This window comes from Scyliorhinus canicula, chromosome 5, assembly GCF_902713615.1.
Source record: "Scyliorhinus canicula chromosome 5, sScyCan1.1, whole genome shotgun sequence".
Lineage (NCBI taxonomy): Eukaryota > Metazoa > Chordata > Chondrichthyes > Carcharhiniformes > Scyliorhinidae > Scyliorhinus > Scyliorhinus canicula.
The window spans coordinates 115,696,977-115,717,428 of NC_052150.1; the positions used below are offsets into that span (position 1 = coordinate 115,696,977).

Here is a 20,452-nt window from a genome sequence, read left to right on the forward strand (position 1 = left end):
TTCTTCCAACTGCTCCACCTCACCTGAGGAAGTGACTTTTTGGAATTCTACTGTTCCTGTGCTTCGAAGTAGAGTCCATGAAGAAACATGGATAAAAGCTGGAGAGTTTGACAACATGTAGGCAACAAAGCACTACAGAGGGTCCACAAGCCAAGGAGGTCATATATGGACTTTTCCAAAAGTGTATAAGGCAGTGTAGCCCCCAACCATGTATTCATTGGGTTATGCCAGTCTTCACCAGACCTGCCTATAAATCACCTCCCTCCATAATCCCTAGGGTTTCTACTTGCCCTAATCTTTGCCATGTTAACTCCACTGAATCCTTTGAGAAGCTTAGCATTCTGATGTTCTCATTCATCTTCTGCCATTTGTAGTCTGTGCTCTCATGCTCACACTGAATTCTACAATCGTCAATGCATCCGACCTTTAAGCAGCATCAACCTTTTAATTGTCATAGATAAATCATATCACACTCCCTCCCAGGAGGTTAGTAGGCAGGAGTGGGACATGTGTCTTCAACATGTCCTACATATAAAATTAGGACCCTAATCCCATGGAAAATGACTGGTCCTACATGTAAAATTAGTTTCATTATCCCAAAGGAAATGCTATCAGTTGGGGTGTATAGAGTTCCCGCCCTTCCATATTTTCCAGCAAACCCTGGCAGTCTCTCAATTACTAGAACGTAAAACTACTGTACAAGTTGTTTGTTCTGATCTTATTCACCTGGCAGATTCAACTCTGTAGCAGTGCAGTCTCCTTTTAACAGATCATAATCTTTTGCATCTATAAAAAGAGCAATTACACGCTGGGCATTTTTGATATTTATGTTTGGCCATTAAAATAACTTGTCAGAGGAATGACATAATGCACCAACAGTATCTACCTTCCAAGTTATTAAAAACACCAACATATTTATGAAGTTAGCACAACACAACAAGTGAACACATGGAAAAAGTGACCTGTACCGTTGCAATTGTTTTGACATAGTCAACAGGCACTGCTATCTTTGTTCTAGATTCATCCCAATTATATGGCATTATTAATGCATAACAATCATTTTACTTTTCCTGATGGGTTTATTAAATGATCTGCTTTTGGTTATCAGAACAAACTGGAGAACATATGTTTTGTTCAGAGTCCGAACAATACAGAGAAAATGGTTCATCTTACCAAAGTCGTTTGTCAACTAACCTGATACAAAGAATTTTAAATTTCACAATTGTACATTCAAATGTATTAACAAAGCACATGTTATTATAATTTATGCATATTTTTTAATAATATAATATGATAATCTTTATTGTCATAAGTAGTGACAAATATTGTCACATATTGCAATGAAGTTACGGTGAAACACCCCTAGTCGGCACATTCTGGCGCCCGTTCGAGTACACAGAGGGAGAATTCGGAATGTCCAAATTACCTAACAGCACGTCTTTTGGGACTTGTGGGACGAAACCAGAGCACCCGGAGGAAACCCACGCAGACACAGGGAGACCATGCAAACTCCACACAGACTGAGCTACCCTCTGTGCTACAGTGCTCCCCACTTGATACCTCACTTGGTTTTTCAAGTTATTGGTGGGATTTACCGACCACCCCGTCGCGTGTTTTTCAGCATGGAGGTGGCCCGCCAGCAGAATCTACTTGTCCCACCCTAACCCCTCATTGTCAGAAAACATGAGCCAGCATGGGACCGGAATTTCCCGCCGGCATGAATAGCCGGTATATCCCGCCCTTTTTACTTGTTAATTTTGCGATTGTCGTCCGCTACCCCTCAAAAATTGCTAAATTCAGAACTGCATAAAGTAACCCATGAGCACAATTTATAATCTGTTCTGTTGTCCCTAACTGATCAGTGTTAAGAACCCCCAAGGTAAATACGAGGGTATCACAAAACCCAGAAGGGTAACTTGGAAAACCGGTTCTTAGTGGTGTATATTTCCAATTGTGTATACTGTGGGGATATATATGTGAACAAGGGAATAGTCCAGTCATTTTGTGATCAATTAATGAAGAATATTAATTAACTTGAGAAAAACACATGACAGCGCACCTATCTACACTGATGGTTATATACACACAGTATTACATGAAGTTCCCCCTTTGTTCACAACTGACTACATTTTTGGAACTCTGAAAGGCCCTTGTTTCCAAACACCCAATATTATATAACTCTATGAGCTAAATCCAGCAGATAGTTAGCACTTACAGGTTATTTGTCCAAGTTTGGGAAAACCATCTTCAGTCTCAGCAAAAAGGTGTAATCCTCTCGGTTTATGTTTTGGATTTTAACCAGCTGCCCTTTTTGCAATAACTTGTTTTCAAGGAAACGGTTTTCAGCAGCTGGGAGTGGCTGTGATGGTAGCTGCCTCTACTGTGTCCCTTTCTCAAGTTATTGTTCTTATGACTAATCGTTATTTCCCTTCAATGTTATCCACTCTGTGGACCCAGCTTTTAGCATACAAGTGCCAATTCCCTGTCTCTTCACTTAGAAGTTACCTCTTCTACACACCATTGTTTTCCCCTAGTCACACAGGCCAACACTTGCTTTTCTCACCCGTATGCTAATTCGCATATCAAAACACCCCTTCAGGCAGCTGTCCTCATCAACTCCCCATTTTATTTTATCCCAATTTGATCTTAATTTTCCCCCATTCTTAACAACTAGCTCTGCTGAAATATATTTTTGATGAATTATTTAAAGTTTTTTTAATAAATGTTATCCTCTCCTGGAGGCCAATCTTGAAGTAATCTTGAGTTGGGACCTCACTCAAATTTAATCCACTTGAAGGATAGCAAAAGTTAACAGGATGTTAGATCGGAGGGTGTGAACGGACTCCTCCCAAACCTCAGGACACTGAGACCAACTGCAGGATACACAGTGCTAGCATGGCCAAAATTTCCTAACTCAGCCCAGAGCAACAATCAAATCAGTGGCTTCCCGATTAAGGAAGGTGGTGGGGTAAAGATGGTGGTAATGTCACTGGATTAGTAACCCAGAGGCCCAAGTTAATGCTCTGGGAAGATAGGTCCAAATTCCACCTTAGCAGCTGGTAGAATTTAAAATTTGATTAATAAACTCTTAGACTCAAAGTTAGCCCCAGTAATGGGGACCATGAAATTATCATCAATTGTCACAAAAACCCATTTGGTTCACTAACTTCCTTTAGGGAAGGAAATTTGCCATCCTTATCTGATCTGGTGTATATCAGACTCTGACTCCACAGACTCTTAAACAACTCTCTGAAACGGCCTGGCAAGTTACTCAGTTCAAGGGCAATTAAGAATGAGCAACAAAAGCTGGTCTTGCATTTAACAAATAAATAATCTGTGTGCCTCAGCTATATCCCAGCTTTGCCAACTGGGCTGTTGAGGGAAAATGATGTTTTGATGTATAAAACTATGTTTTGATGTTTCAAACTATGTATAGGAAAGGAAAGGCCAATCACGAAACATTAATGGCTGTGTGTGTTAATTTCACAACCCATATTAGAGTAAGGTTTTGTGGGCACCAACCATTTGATACCTTGCTCAACTGGTCATTCATAGTAGAAGAAGCAATAAAATGAACACAATCATGGGAGAGCATCAATGTTAATACAAATCCATTTTGCAACAAGACTGGAGACTACACCTTCATTCTTTTATTTCCCTCTGCAGACATGTTGAGTCTTCATTTGAGATATAGCACCATCAGGTCCAGGCTGTAGGACACAAATTTCTAAACCAATACACGACATATACATAAAAAATATACTAAATATACTTTCATGGTAATTGTGTGTGTATGTACCATTGGCTCAAAATTCACTCCTAGGTACGTAGGAAATACCTGTTCATTGAATGATGTTGATGGCCTCCAGAATGACTTTTTTGTACATAGTCCATTTAATGTAGTCATCCCAAGGCACTAAACAAACGCAATATAAAGGAACGTAGTTGACATTTTTTGACACCAGGCCACAGAAGGCGAAATCAGAAGAGGACCAAAAGCTTGGTCAAAAAGAGGTACGTTTGAAGGAGCATCTTTAAAGGGGAGGAAAAAGGTGGAGACACACAGAAATTTAGGCAGGAAATTCTAGAGCTTAGGGCCAAGCCAGCTGAAAGCACGGTCGCCAATTGTGGAATACGAGGCCAAAATTGTAGCAATACACAGATCCCAAAGGCTCGTGGTGCTGGAGGATAATGCACAAACGGGAAGGGAAATGACCAAGAGAAAGTCATGAAACAGCTCCAACAGGGAGAATAGCAAACAATCAAAACACTGAAATATTTTATGAAACCTCTTTAATCCGACACATTACTCTGTCAGAAGCCAAAGACATAGCACTAAATGAGGCTTTTAATAGAACAAAACTTCAGAATCTTAAATAGTTTTCAGAAAATATCTTTAAAAAACTCACTGGCAAAATTTTGCGTAATCTTTAGGAAATTAATCCAGTAGGTTTTTACTGATAGAAATCTGACATTCCAGGGGTGAGGGTTTGAGTTTTAATCCTTTCCTGCAGCATGCTTTGTTCCACTATAATGTGCCCCCCCCCCCCCCTATATTATCAGGCCCTTCAGTACCAAAGTACTTGCCCTGCATCAAGCCATAAGCCATTCCAATCAAAAGTGTTACTTGGAAGCCTACTCTGTGTAACATCTCTGCATCCAGTCCCAGCAAGACATCTACCTACAGTCTCCCTACAACAACCCCAGTGCCAACAAGTCCACCCTGAGTCCTCACAGTCAGCAGGCTTGCGTGCGTTTTCCAGCAGCATTCTTGCTCCGTGCAAGCCCAACCAGAATCGCTAGCTTTGCCAAATATCCATGCAGGCCTGCCTTCAATAATGCAACTGTGACACCAAGTGACACTCTAAGAAAGGTGACAAAAGAATCAATCGAATGAAAATATCCTTAGCAAAATTTATTATTTCTGCTTCAGTTGATTGCTTCACACTTGAATGGTCAAAGTGGACAGTGTTGCCATTTACTGGAGCATGAATCCAACTCTCAATGCACCATTTGTAAGTAGCATGCAATATTTTGGCATTTAAAGAGACAGCCATGAGACTGAATTAAGAGACCGCTCAATGAAGAGCAATGAGGAAAAGGCAAAGTATTTTGAAAGTTTGCATAAAATTGACATGTTAAAAAAGTTCAAAATAGAAGGCAAATTAGAAAGATAAATAAAAAAAGATCTCCCTTTCCGGTGCTCCTCTCCCGTTTTTAACCAGAGGCCTGTTACCTGAAGCAATAATTTCATGACCTTTCTCATTTATCGGCACATCTCTTTTCAGGCTAAGCATTAACACAGAATTCAAAGCTAGTGTGGAAAAGTCCAGCAACTATGACACCCAAGTTACGTGCAGAGGGAAACGTTCCGCATGGACGGGATGTCATTAATTAACTTTCTTAGCTAGTAGTCTTCATGGAGAAAGAAACATGTCATGTTAACCCAAACAGATTAGATCAATGGTTAGTCATGAGATCAGTGCAATAACAAGCACCTTAAAAACACTCACACTAATTTGAAAAAAAAAACAAAAAGATGAATGATGCAATCAAATTAATGATGTCACCATTGGGATTTAATTCCCCCATTAAGGTTCTAACAGGATTCAGATACTTGCTAAAAAACAAAATCTCACTAGTGATCGAGTTCATTAGTGCAAAAGACTATCATAACATTCTGGTTCCCGCACAGCTAATTGCATGGGCCTTTGAATACCATGTTTTAAATGTGGTGACATGCCTGTGAATAATATTGTATATAGTTAGTAATGCGACCTCCAAACCGCTGGTGGCATCAGATATCGGTCAGTTGGTAGTAAGGCGTACAACAGGACAGTTGCACATTGGGTAGTTCCAGGAGAGTTCACAACATTCAAATAGTAATTTAAGTCTGTATAGCATTCTGTTTGTTATCTTTCCACATGTTAATCAATAAATCATCATTCTAGTTAAGTAACCTGCAGTTGTGTGTGCATCATTGCAACGGCAAGGTCACAGAGCACAACAATAAATTATTGTCACAACTCAGTCAGCAATGGCACACGATCTACACTGCTCAGAGATAGAAGGATACCACCGAATCAATAAGTGCATATATTTGAAACTACTGCCAAGGTGGAACTATCATTCAAATAGCTTTTCAGAGATAATTCAACTGTAACATAGTCAATCTTTTGAATCCATAATAAAATTGGAAAAAGCTGGACTCCTGAAAATAGGTCTGATGAAGATTTTGTACTGCAACACTATTTGATCTTTTCTCCTTCAGATAAAGTATTCATGTGCAGTCCAATAATTGTTTTATTGCTAGCATTTTCCTTTTCTCTTTATAATCATAACTGGTTTGTTTACATATATATGATATAAATATATAATATATATTTATCTCAGCTCCTACTTGCAATAAAGGCTGAACCTGCACTTACCCTTGATAATTCTTCCTTTTCTCCGCTGTCTTTAATAAACATTCTTTCTATTTCTTGATTTATGCCTTCAGCACTGTTCTGGACCCGTGAAATTGCGGATTTTGAAACAGTAATGTTTGTTGCTGAACCAGCGTTAAATCTTGCTGCAGTGGCCTATAAGAATAAAAACATATTGAAATGGATTTCACAATACTAGCATGAACATTCAAAAAGCAGTAATGGTACTTCCCTACAAAGTATAACATACTAAAACTGTTGTTGTGTAAATCACAAAACCAATATATTAATGAGATATGGAGTTCAGAGCCATTTACGAAATGCAACATGTCTTTCTTCACCAGCATCATCTGTGGACAACTTCTAATAGATGCACCTGCAAACAAAAGGCTCTCTGACAACTGTGGCACTGAATGCAGAGGCTGATTGCACCAAAAACTAAAGGCTGGAGGTGCACAAAGTATTTTCCCCGTATTATAATTCTCGACCTTGGCTCGAACACTGGGCAGGAGGAGGAGGAGAGGAGGAAAATAAATAAACGGAATATTTGTCTTTTAAATGGAGGCTTGTTATCACAGGTCTCTCTTACATGCCTCCTTATGGCCATGATTAAAAGCTACATAAGAAGAAGTTTCAGAAGGGCAGGTGCTGCTCTGCTGTGTCAATCCAGGAGTATTATAAGCATATTTAAAATGGTATGTGGAAAATTATACCCCTGGCAATATATAGTGGTCAACATTCCGATTGCCTTCCTAATTACATGATGCCCTTGTAGTCTGATTTTTCTTTTGTCCCAGATCCTCCTACACTGAAACATCCTGCAGCTACTTTCAATTTAAATAACATTCTGCTTTTCAATTTTTCCTTCCCAAGTGGACAAACTTTCATTTTCCCTCAATATTCATCATCTGCCAAGCTGTTACCACTAACTTAACCTATCTATATCATTCTGAAGAGTCTTCACAACTTGTTTTCCTATCTATTTTCGTATGGTCAACAAATTTGACAAGACAGTTGGTCCCTTCATCTAAGTCATTGATGTAGACTGTAAATAGGTGAGGTCCCAACACCGATCCCTGTAGCACTCCATTAATTTGCTCACCTGAAAATGATCCATTTATCTCAACTGTTTCTTGTTAGTTAGCCAATCTTTTATCCATTCTAATCCATCACCCCCAACAATATGAGCTCTTACCTTGTGCCCTTCAGAAACCCAAATACACTAATTCTAATGGTTCCCCTTTATTCATTCTGCTCACTACCTCCTCAAGGAACTATAATAAATCTGTCGAACACAATTTCCCTTTCACAAATTGATTCTGCCTGATTGTCTTACAATTTTGTAAACATCCTGTTGCTAACTTTCTTCAGACTTTTAACATTTTCCCAATGACGTGAGACACTAATTGGCCTACAGTTTCCTGCTTTCCGTCTCGTTCCTTTCTTGAAATTGCCAAAATGCCGGGACCTTTCCAGAATCTCGGGAATTTTGGAAGATTATAACAAATGCATCTTGTGATGAATGCAGGAATTTCAAATATATTGTATTATATGTATTTGATGCAGTAAAGGTTAAAAGCCTGGGTTAGTGCGAGTGCGATTGCTGCAGTAATGTTTTTCAAGTCCTTGTTGAAAAGACAGGCACTTTGGCTACAAGGGATAATTAATTGAAGCATTGTAAAAGTTGGGCTAATGGAATTTTTGTTTATATAAAGAAGGTTCCATGGGAGTAGATAATTAGAGACAGCAGGCGCAATCTGCTGGCCGTACCCCACCGGAACCGGAGGATGACACGGCTGGTGGATCCCGCAAGAGATTCCGGATGACATTATGCCTTGCAACATCAGATCTTGCAAGATGTCTTGTGATCAGGACCCCAGTCTCGCACAGCTCATTGAGTTGAAGAACCCACTTAGCCATACTGCCACCGGATCGATCGACCAACCGGTATTAATCAGCCTCGCCAAGGAGACTGGCACCCTGGCAGTGCCACCAGCCCGCACCAGGGGTCGGGCACAGGGTTGCCCTGCCCAAATGACGAGAGGTACACGGGGGGGGGGGGGGGGGGGGGGGGGGGGTCTGAAAGCTGCGTAGTTGGAGGGGGGGGGAGGAGAAAAAGTAGAGAGATCAGGGTGTCATTTAGAAATGATGTCCCGATCTCTTCGGGGAACTCCGCTCGTCAGAGCAGGAAATGATGCCAAGGGCAACCTCGGAGGTAGATCCTTCCCCGCCGGGGCACAAAAACAAGGCAGAATGCAGTTAGATAGCGGAGTTGTTCCCGGCACTTCACAGCCAGACCAGGCTGTTTTATTTTGGTTAGGTCGCGCCTATCGTGTTTGACTTTAATAAAATGATGTCGTTAAGGGGAGGAGCCACGGACTGAAGCAGAGTGGTGTTGAATTTCAGTGTTGAATTCAGTTTTGATCTGTCTCTGAACAGTCTGTGAACAGATTAGCAGTTTCTGAAAAGGCTGACAGGTTAAACAGTAGTTAATAATAATAATCTTTATTTGTGTCACAAGTAGGCTTACATTAACAATGAAATGAAGTTACTGTAAAAATCCCCTCGTTGCCACACTCTGGCGTCTGTTCGGGTACACAGAGGGAGAATTCAGAATGTCCAATTCACCTAACGGCACGTCTTTTGGAACTTGTGGGAGGAAACAGAAGCACTCGGAGGAAACCCAAGCAGAAACGGGGAAAATGTGCAGACTCCACACAGACTGTGACCCAAGCCAGGAATCCAACCTGGGTCACTGGCTCTGTGAAACAACAGCACTAACTACTGTGCGACGCAGTGTTTGACACAGGCAAGAATCAGCAAGCTGGTTTCCGGAAGGATCTCTCTCTCAAAGCGGTTTATCCAAGACATCTCTTTACAGCAAGTATCCTGCGTTTGCTAACTGTATTTAAGCGTATTTTGACCCGAGATGGATTTAGCGCGAGTGGAGATAAAAGATAGCAATTAGGAATTAGTGTTTCATTTCATTTTTAATCATTGTCTAACACTAAGGTCCCACAATTCTACGGCCCTGCAAAGAGGGCGAGTGCAAGAAACGCAAAAGTGTAGCTCTTTGTCGGATTCTGACAACACTCAAGAAGCTTAGCACTCTAGGACAAAGTAGTCCGGTTGATTCGAACACCATCCACCACCTGAAACAATCATTCCTTTTACTAACAATGCACAGTGGCAGCAGTTAATACTATCTACAAGGTGCACTGCAGCAACTCACCAAAGATCTTTGCACAGCACTTTTCAAACCCATGACCTCTAACACCAAGAAGGACACGGGCAGAAGTTGTATGGGAACACCAACACCTGCAATTTCCCCTCCAAGTCACACCCCATCCTGGCTTAGAACTATATTGCCATTCCTTCACTGTAGCTGGGTCAAAATCCTGAAACTCCCTCATTCACAGCACAGTAGGGGCTGGTTTAGCTCACCAGGCTAAATCGCTGGCTTTTAAAGCAGACCAAGCAGGCCAGCAGCACGGTTTGATTCCCGTACCAGCCTCCCCGGACAGGCGCCGGAATGTGGTGACTAGGGGCTTTTCACAGTAACTTCATTGAAGCCTACTCGTGACAATAAGCGATTTTCATTTCACAGTGGGTCTACCTATAATCACATGTCTGCAGCAATTCAAGGCTAAGGCTCACCACCACCTTCGCAAAGGCAATTAGGGGTAGGCAATAAATGCTGGCCTCGTCATGAACTAATATTTAACAAAGTGTTGCATATCCACATTTCCAATGAATACACTGGATATCAACTCTGAAGCAGGGAGAGAGAATTATCTGATGTCAGGAAACTCAAAAAATGGGTTTCCCAAAAGTCATGCCAAATGTAAAGGTAGCATCTGCTCAGCATTTTGTCCCTCTGTTTCCTGGTCACACCCAGCAGATTGAAGGACCGAGTCCAGGGCCCCGTGCGAAGCAGTTACAACACTCTCACCCCAGGCTACTTCTATTATAATCAAAAGTGGGTAGGTCGTGGTCAGGAGTTACATTTTTAATGCTAACATTTTTTTGAGGGTTAAAAGTCCCTGCAGTATTCTAATTTGAAATTGTAGGTGGACATTATCAACATGGCTGTCCTTGAATTGCATTAGATTATTTCCATTAATGTAATATCAAAGAACAAAGAGAACAAAGAAAAGTACAGCACAGGAACAGCCCTTCAGCCTTCCAGGCCTGTGCCGATCATGATGCCCTAACTTTAAAAAACCTTCTGCCCTTAATCGTTCCGTATCCCTCTATTTCCTCCCTATCCATGTATCCATCCAGATGCGTCTTAAATGTTGCTAATGTGCTGCGTCCACCACATCCTCTGGCAACACGTTCCAGGCACCCACCACTCTCTGCAAAAAAAACGTACCCACACATCTCCCTTAAACTTTTCCTCTCTCACCTTGAACCTGTGCCCCCTTGTAATTGACACTTCCACCCTTGGAAAAAGCGTCTGATCATCCACCCTGTCTAAGCCTCTCATAATTTTATCAGGTCTCCCCTCAGCCTCCGTGAAAACAATCCTAGTTTATTCAACCTCTCCTCATAGCCAACACCCTCAAAACTAAGCAACATCCTGGTGAACCTTCTTTGCACTCTCTCCAAAGCTTCCATGTCCTTCTGATAATGTGGCATGCGATACTCCAAATGCAGCCTAACCCAGGTTTTATATTGCTGCAATATGATTTCCCAACTAGTGTATTCAATGCCTCGGCTGATGAATGCAAGCATGCCATATGCCTTCTTAATCACCTTGGCCACCTGTGTTGCCACTTTTTGGGAACTGTGGACCTGCACACCCAGATCCCTCTATGTTAATGTTCCTAAGGGTTCTGCCATTTACAGCATCATTTAAACCTAGATCTGATCCTCCAAAATACATCACCTTGCATTTGTCCGGATTAAACTCCACCTGCCGTTTCTGTGCCCAAGTCTCCAATCTATCTGTATCCTATTGTATCCTTTGACAATCCTCTGCACTATCAGCAACTCTGGCAATCTTCAGGTCATCCGCAAACTTACTAATCAAACCATCCACATTTCCCTCCAGATCATTTATATATACACACCACAAACAACAGAGGTCCCAGCAGAACACCACTAGCTACAGATCTCCATTCAGAAAAACACCCTTCCACCGCTACTCTCGATCTTCTATAACCAAGTCAGTTCTGTATCCATCTAGCCAGCCCACCCCAAATCCCATGCGATTTTAGCTTTTGTACCAGTCTGCCATGTGGGACTGTCAAATGCCTTACTAAAAGTCCATATAAACTACATCCACAGCCCGTCCCCCATCAATTTTCTTTGTCACCTCTTCAAAAAACTCATTCAAGTTGGTGAGGCATGACCTTCCCCATACAAACCATGCTGCTTGTCACTAACTAGTCCATTTTCATCCACATGTGCATACATCCTGTCCTCAGTATCTTTTCCAAAAGCTTCCCCACCACTGATGTCAGGCACACTAGCCTATAATTTGCTGGATTGTCCCTGGTTCCTTTCTTAAACAAGGGCTATTCTCCAGTCCTCTGGAACCTTGCCTGTTGTCAAAGAGGATGTCAAGATATATTTAAAGACCCCAGCTATTTCTCCCCGCGCCTCCCACAGTAACCTGGGATAGATCCCATTTGGCTCTAGGGGCTTGTCTACCTTAATGCAATTTAGGATACTTAACACTTCCTCCTTTGATATATTGACGTTCTCAAGAGAGTTCACACACCTATCCCTGACCTCAAGATCCGTCATGTCCTTCTCCCTGGTGAATACTGATGCAAAGTACTCATTAAGGATTTCACCCACTTCTTGTGGTTCCACGCATAACTTCCCTCCATTGGCCTTAAATGGGCCTACTCTTTCTCTCGCTACCCTCTTGCTCCTAATATATGCATAAAAAGCCTTGGGATTCTCCTTGACCATGTTTGCTGAAGACATTTAATTGTCCCTTTCAGCCCATCATCTAACGCTGTTGCCAGAAGGAATCAGTGATCAAGCATACAATAATGGCACTGATGCAGGTTATCCACTTGAAATCTGTTCTTAGCAATAAAATTAGCATACATCAAAGAATCTGTAACATTACCAACACTGACTTCAGGCATTTTTACCAACTGTTCTGAGCATTTAATTAGGTCCCTAGAGTTACGTCATAACAGTAAATGTCAAAATACATGTCATCTCCGTACTAAAAACACAAATCATACAGTGGAAAAATCTGCACTAAACTTTTAACAATGCTTCAGAGCACAGATTGTCTGAGACAGGATTCAGCTACTTACACAAAAACATTAATTTAGAAACATTTGAAATGTTCAATAAATATGATAAAAATTGAATAAGTATGGTTACATGGAAAAATACAGTTCAAGTAAATGGTTTAAATCGAAAACATAGATCTGGCTTCCTATTTCAGATACTCTTAACAACGTACATTAATATAGCACATTCAACAGATTTGGGTGTGCTTGTACAGGGACACACAGTTAGCATGCAGGTGCAGCAAGCAATTAAGAAGGCAAATGGCATGTTGGTCTTTATTGCAAAGGGATTGGAGTACAAGGATAAAGAAGTGTTGCTGCAATTGTACAGGGTTTTAGTGAGACCGTGCCTAGTATACTGTGCGCAGTATTGATCTCCACGTTTAAGAAATGATATGCATAGATTGGAGGCAGTACAGCACAGGTTCACTAAATTGGTTGCTGGGATGAAGGTGCTGCCCTATGATGAAAGGTTGAGTAAACTGGGCCTATATCATCAAGAATTTGGAATTTAGAAAAATGAACAGCCGTGTCATTGAAACCTACAAAATCCTGAAGGGTCTTGATAGGGTAGACAGTGAGAGATGGTTTCTGCTGGTTGGGAAATCTAAAACATGTGAGCATTGTCTCAGGATAAAGAGACGATGATTTAAGGCTGAGATGAGGAGAAATTCCTTCACTTAAAGAATTGTGAATCTTAGAAATTCTCCACCCCAAAGTGTTGTGAATGCGCCATTGTTGAATACACTTAAAGCTGGATGGACTGATTTTTGGTCTCTGAGGGAATTAAGGAATATGGGGAATGGGCAGGGAAATGGAGTTGAAGCCCAAGATCAGCCGTGACTGGCGGAGCAGGCTCGACTGGCTGTCTGATTTATTCCTGCTCCTATTTCTTGTTCAACGTCCCAAAGCGTGATATCAATTGAAACACTTTAGCACCAAATTACATAAAGAGATATAGGACAGAAGACTAAAAGCTTGACCAAAGAGGTTGATTTTAAGGTGCATCTTAAAAAGCGAGAGAGAAATGGCAAGGCGGAGAAAGAATTCCAGAGCTATAGGGCCACAGAGGCTGAAACACATCCACCAGCGATGCAGTGATTAAAGCTGGGTTTGAGCCAGAGGCTAAAATAGGAAGAGCACAGACATCTCCAAGGCCGATTACTCATGATTATGCAATACTTCATTAGAATAATATGATTCTCAACTTTTCCCAGTGTGCTTTAAAGAAAAAAGTCTGTTTTTAAAACAAAAATTAGGTACAATTTACATCAATGACATAGATGATTTAGCCCGTGGAATAACTTTATATCGTCACAGGATCTTTCTCCCGTTTAGGAAACCGACAGGCCTCACTGCATCCCACATTTTTAAAGTCTATCAAAAAAATTCAGTGAGCAGAAAAATAAAGTACATTTTAAGTAAAAATTGTACTATTTAGCTGACAGAATAACAGTGCCACACTTTAAAATTCATATTTAATAATTATGTTTAATTAACTTACATACAGAGTTGTTGTTTTAATTTTTTACCACAGTATGAACTACACTGGTCTGTATAATTATTTCAAACCAAATCTCCAAATTCAAAAATGTAACTTTGTTAAATACCCCTCATCAAGAAAAGCGGTCAGGAAAATCCAAGATATTGTATTTTTTTGTTGGTTATATTTTTGTCATATTTTTAAACTGTTGGAGGATGCGAGTAGCAATTAAAACACGAGGCAAAGAGTTCTAGCAATATTTCAAACAGATGTTTACCTCAGGTAATTTAGTAAGAATGACTACAGAACCAGAATAGATTTGAGTGGGTTGTTGTGATTCAAAGGAGAAGATACGCAAGGTGTGAAGGAAAGATTGGTAAGAAGTCTTACAACACCACGTTGAAGTCTAGCAGATTTGTTTCGAATCACTAGCTTTCAGAGCACACATGCAAGACAATTCTTTGAATGCGAGTCTTTGCAGGTAATCAAGTCTTTACAAGTCCAGACGGAGCAACTGGAGAGAGGGATAATCACAGGTTAAAGAGGTGTGAATTGTCTCAAGCCAGGATAGTTAGTAGGATTTTGCAAGCCCAGGCCAGATGGTGGGGGGGTGAATGTAATGCAACACCAATCCAAGGTCTCGGTTGAGGCCTTACTCATGTGCGGAACTTGGCAAAAAGGCCACCTTGGAGAAAGCTTAGCCGTAGATCAGAGGCTGAATGCCCTTGACTGCTGAAGTGTTCCCCAACTGGAAGGGAACATTCCTGCCTCGTGATTATCGCGTTGTTACTTTTGATTTCAATATTAAAAGCTAAAGTAAAGAGGTGAAATTAATGAATTCTGGGAGAGAGCAGTTCTATAGATGTTGGGTGAGACAAAGGAGCAATCAAGGGAAGGACATATTTAAGGAGTACCACATTCACAATCCTGTCCCTTCCAGGTGACCCTCAGGTTAAATCATCACCAGTCAACTCGCTCTCTCCACATCGAAGGGGAGAGCAGACTATGGTCCTCAGACTATGGCGACTTTCATCTCACATAGATGACCCTTGACAGCTATGTTGGGGAGCTGTTAAATTCTGAGGGCTTGGCATTGGGGCAGAGAGAAAGAGACCACACTTGAACCTAACTGTCCTCCTAACCTTAGGTGAGGTGTGGTACAGCATTACATATCCCAGAATATTGAAATGCTGTATGCCTGCCAAAGTCCACAGTAGAATACCAGTTTTGAAGAATGTTTCACATACCTTACAATGAAGCATTTGTTTCTTGCTAACCAAGGAGCGCTGTTGCAAAATGCGATGCTCAATAATCAAGCCCAGCTAACTCACCATTTTCAACTAAACCCAGTATGATATCTAAGGCTCCATTTTATCCTACTTGATCCGGAAAGGGCTAGAGAGCTGTCCACATGATAGGAAATTTATATACACTTGCAAAACCATAAAAAATATAACATAGAAAGAAGACCATTCATTTATTCTGTGCTAAGTCTAACTGGAACAACTTTCATTTATAAAACACCTTTAATATGGAAAAATATCCCAAGGCATATTACAGAGCTTTAATCAAAGAAATTAATACCAGCCCAAAGAAAGGTATATTATTAGTAGTGACCAAATACTTGGTCAAAGAGTTGAGCTTGGAAGAGGAAAGAGAAGTGGAGACACAAAGAGGTTTGGCAAAGTATTCACAGAGTCTGGAGTTTAGACTGCTGACAGATCGTCACCTATGCTGGGACAAAAATAGACGCATGCACAACTGGCCAAAATCAGAAAAGCGTGCTCCCAGAATGGGGGCTTATGGAAATAAAGACCACAAGCCATGAAGGGATTTAAACAGAAAAGGTGAATATTTTAAATGAGGTGTTTGGTGGACAGATAACTAGTACATGTCAGGAAGAACATAGCGATTCAGTGTAGGATAGGATCCAGGCAGATGTGTTTTTGATGAGCTGATGTTTACATAGAGTGGTAGGTGGGAACTCAGCTGAGAGAACATTGAAATAGTCAAGTCTAGAAGTGCCAAAAGTATGAATGAAGGCACCAGTGATGGAAAGGTTGAGATGGGTAATATTAGAGGTTGAAATAGGCAGTTTTTAGGTGAAGGTATGACACAAATCAAGAGTCTGAGTTGGCCTGAGATGGTGGTCAAGAGGGGGATGGAACTGTAGTAAGGCTACAGAGAGGGAGTGTGAAGAGCGATGACTGCAGTCTACTAAATGTTGATCTGAAGGAAAGTACCTCATCAAGGCTGGATGTCAGACAAATTATTTGTCAAAGAAGCATTGCAGGTGTTGAATGATTGATAAAGACAGAGCAGGGTGCAACTCCAAATCTTCCTTTTGAATATATATCAAATTCTCTTTTAAATAATGCCACAGTCTCAGACTTAATAGCTACTAATGTTGCTGCAATTCTTGTTTATATAATCTTTTGTATTTTTCTTAACTTCCACTTCCATTTTAGTTATAATCTTCAACCTATACCCAATTATTACTGGGTAAATCATTCACAGCTCAACTCCTAAAACTTCATCATTTTGAAAATCACTCGGGTCCCTGCGACGCTCCTCCACTCCCATCCCTGCAGTTATCATTTTCTGTCTCCAGATTTAAAACTCTTCAAGGCTCTTTTTCATATTTTTAAGCTGTTGTTCTTTATGGCCTGGTATTTGCAGCCCTAATGAAAGCATTTAGTGCTCACCGTTACTAGGTAGCCGGACAGTAACTTCTGGCATCTGCACATATGCAGTTAAACATTGAAATCCAGAAATTGCTCACAGAGATACCTTTTCCCTCCACAAATGTACTTGTGCAGTCTTTGTCAATTGAAATGACACAAAGATTACTCAAGGTGAACTTAAACTAATTATCTATTATTCTCAGTCTAAAGACCAACGAATGAAAATCTTTAGTTTTGTTCAGACAGGAGGACCTGATTACACAGTCACAATTACTATGGAAATTGTGGAAATTCTTTTAAGGAAAGTAATGTCAAAGATTTTTAAAAACATAAAAATTTGTGTTACTGAAATCTTTCCCTAAATCCTGGGTGGGATTCTGTGATCCTGAGGCTAAGTGTTGATGCCGTTGGAAACGCTGTCGCGTTTCTCAACGGCATCAACACGGCCTCAGGATCAGCAATTCTGGCCCCTACAGGGGGCCAGTATGGCATGGAGCAGTTCACGCCACTCCAGCTGCTGAACCCGGCGTCAAATGGGAGCCACGGTTCTGCACATGCACAGTGGCACCAGCGGCAACCTGCGCATGCGCACACGGTTCTGCACATGCACAGTGGCACCAGCGGCAACCTGCGCATGCGCAGCGGCTTCCTTCAACGCGCCGGCCCGAAGCAAAATCGGCGCAGGACTACAGGGGCCGGCACGGAAGAATGGAGGCCGCCAGCCAGAGTGGCCGGGCTGCCGATCGGTGGGCTCCGATCGCAGGTCAGGCCACATCGGAGGGTCCCCCGGGATCGGACCCCCCCTTCAGATAACACTAATTCCTCATCGAGTGCCTCAAATGAACCTGCCTTGACCCCACTCTCAGGCTGTACATTCCAAACCCTAACCACCTGAACAAGTTCTTTCTCGTATCACTTTTAGGTTTCTTTTGACACTTACATTAACTCTAAGTCCTCTCATTCTTGAACCTTTCATGAGTGGAGACAGTTTCTCTAGCTACTTACTCTGTCCAGATCCCTCATGATTGTGGATACCTCCATCAGATCGCCTTTCAACCGTCAACCCCAAAGAAAACAATCCCAACTTCTTCAATCTATTTTCATACTTGAAATTCCTCATCCCCTGGAACCATTCTTTTCTGCATGATCTCCAATGTCTTCACATCCTTCCTAAAGTTTGGCACACAGAACTGGGTGAAATACTCCAATTGAGGATCAACTAGTGTCTTATTCATGTTCAATATAATCTCCTAGTTCTTATACTCTATGCCAGGATTTTTCAAAGTGCCGGTTGTGACCCACGGGTGGGTGTTGGGAGGGTCGCTGAGCGATCGGTCGAGTATTTTCCATACTGGTACTGATTGTGGGAGAAGCGTCCAATGCCTGCTGCTGGCTTTTACTTTGAGAAGGTGGTCATTGCCACCTTTTACATGGAAAGAAGTTAGGCTAGAAGCAGCAGCAGCGAGCAGGTTGCACACGCTGCATGTACACTTGGCACCAAGTACGTGCTTTCGGTGCCAAATCACAGAGCAGAGCTGCTTCCATTTTTTAGCTGCTGGCAAGCAAGGCAAGAGAACTAAGAAGATGGAGACTCAAACAGGCAGTGTACCTACTGGACAGAATCTCACAATCTTGCCATTCTCGCCTTCCCCCTTCGTGCTCTTTGCCATTACTGCTACTGTTACCTTCCATCTCTGCGGTCTTTGTGCCCCTGCTGCTCTTGCAGTTTCTCGTTGCTCGGACTGGGTGCTTTGCTGTCTTAAATCTGCTTGGTTGATGAGCCTCCTTGGTGCCTGGCCATTGCTGAAAAGTCCAGAACCCCGTAGATGTTGTCAAACCCAAACATCGGAAAAGAGGTAGGCTGCATTCTCATTTGGTCATTTTTACCATAGCCTCAGCAAGGCCTTGGTATCAAAGAACAAAGAAACACACAGCACAGGAACAGGCCTTTCTGATCTCCAAGCCTGCGCTGATCATGCTACCCATCTAACATAACACCTTCTACACTTCCGGGCTCCATATCCCTCTATTCCCATCCTATTTATGTATTTATCAAGATGTCCCTTAAACGTCACTATCGTACCTGCTTCCACCACCTTTTCCAGCAGCGCGTTCGAGGCACCCACTACCCTCTGCATAAAAAAACTTCTTCAAACATCTCCTCTAAATTTTTACCCTCGCACCTTAAATCTATGTCCCCTAGTAATTGACACTTCCACCTTGGGAAAAAGCTTCTGACTTTCCACTCTGTCCATGCCCCTCATAATTTTGTAGACTTTTATCAGGTCGCCCCTCAACTTCCATCGTTCCAGTAAGAACAAACAAGTTTATCCAACATTTCCTCATAGTTAATGCCCTTTATAACCAGGCAACGTCCTGGTAAACGTCTTCTGTAGCCTCCCAAAGCCTCCACATCCTTCTGGCAGTGTGGCGACCAGAAGCGAACACTATATTCCAAGTGTGGCCTAACTAAGGTACTATACAGCTGCAGAAAGATTTGTCAATTCTTATACTAAATGCCTCGACCAATGAAGGCAAGCATGCCGAATGCCTTCTTGACTATTTTCTCCACCTGCGTTGCCACTTTCAGTGACCCGTGGACCTGTACACACAGATCTCCCTGCCTGTCAATACTCTTAAGGGTTCTGCCATTTACTGTATATTTCCCATCAGTATTAGACCTTCCAAAATGCATTGCCTCACACTTGTCTGGATTAAACTCCATCTGCCATCTCTCCACCCAAACCTCCAACCGATCTATACCCTGCTGTATCCAGTCCTCATCATTATCTGCAATTCCACAACCTTTGTGTCGTCCACAAACTTACTGATCAGACCAGTTACATTTTCCTCCAAATTATTTATGCATATTACAAACAGCAAAGGTCCCAGCAATGATTTCTGCGGAACACCACTAATCACTAATGTTCCATTCAGAACAGAATCCTTTCACTGCTACCCTCTATCTTCTATGACCGAGCCATTTCTGTATACATCTTGCCAACTCACCTCTGATCCTGTGTGACTTCACCTTCTGCACCAGTAGGGAGGTGGTGGCGTAGTGGTATTGTCACTGGACTAGTAAACCAGAGACCTAGAGTAATCCAGGTTCAAATCCTGCCACTGCAGATGGCGAAATTTGAATTCAATAAAACAAATCTGGAATTAAAAGCATGACCATATAATCATTGTTGATTGTTGTAAAAAACCATCTGGTTCACTAATGTCCTTTAGGGAAGGAAATCTGCCATCCTTGTCTGGCCTGTAAATCCAGACCCACAGCAATGTGCAGACCCACAGCAATGTGTGGTTGACTTTTAGCAGCCCCATCATTTAGGGATTGGCAATAAATGCTGCCACAGCCTGCGACGCCACCATCACATGAATGAATAAAAAGAAAAGTCTACCATGAGGGACCTTGTCCATGTAGACAACATCACTGCCCTATCTTCAGCAATCAGCTTTGTCACTTCTTCGAAAAACTTGATCAAGTTACTTCACCAAACCATGCAGCACCTCGCTGATACGTCCATTTGCTTTGAAATGGGAGTAAATCCTGTCTCGAAGAATCCTCTCCAACAATTTCCCTACCGGCCT

At 41.8% G+C, this 20,452-nt stretch overlaps 1 protein-coding gene across 3 annotated transcripts in view; it reads right to left on the reverse strand.

The window, feature by feature from the left end:
* LOC119966193 (glucocorticoid-induced transcript 1 protein-like) overlaps positions 1-20,452 on the reverse strand; it is a 252,601-nt gene that overhangs the window by 60,029 nt on the left and 172,120 nt on the right. For all 3 annotated transcript variants that reach the window (XM_038797519.1, XM_038797521.1, XM_038797520.1), the window contains one exon: positions 6,429-6,581. In XM_038797519.1, coding sequence (XP_038653447.1) covers positions 6,429-6,581 — 153 coding nt within the window. The remainder of the gene's footprint in view (positions 1-6,428; positions 6,582-20,452) is intronic.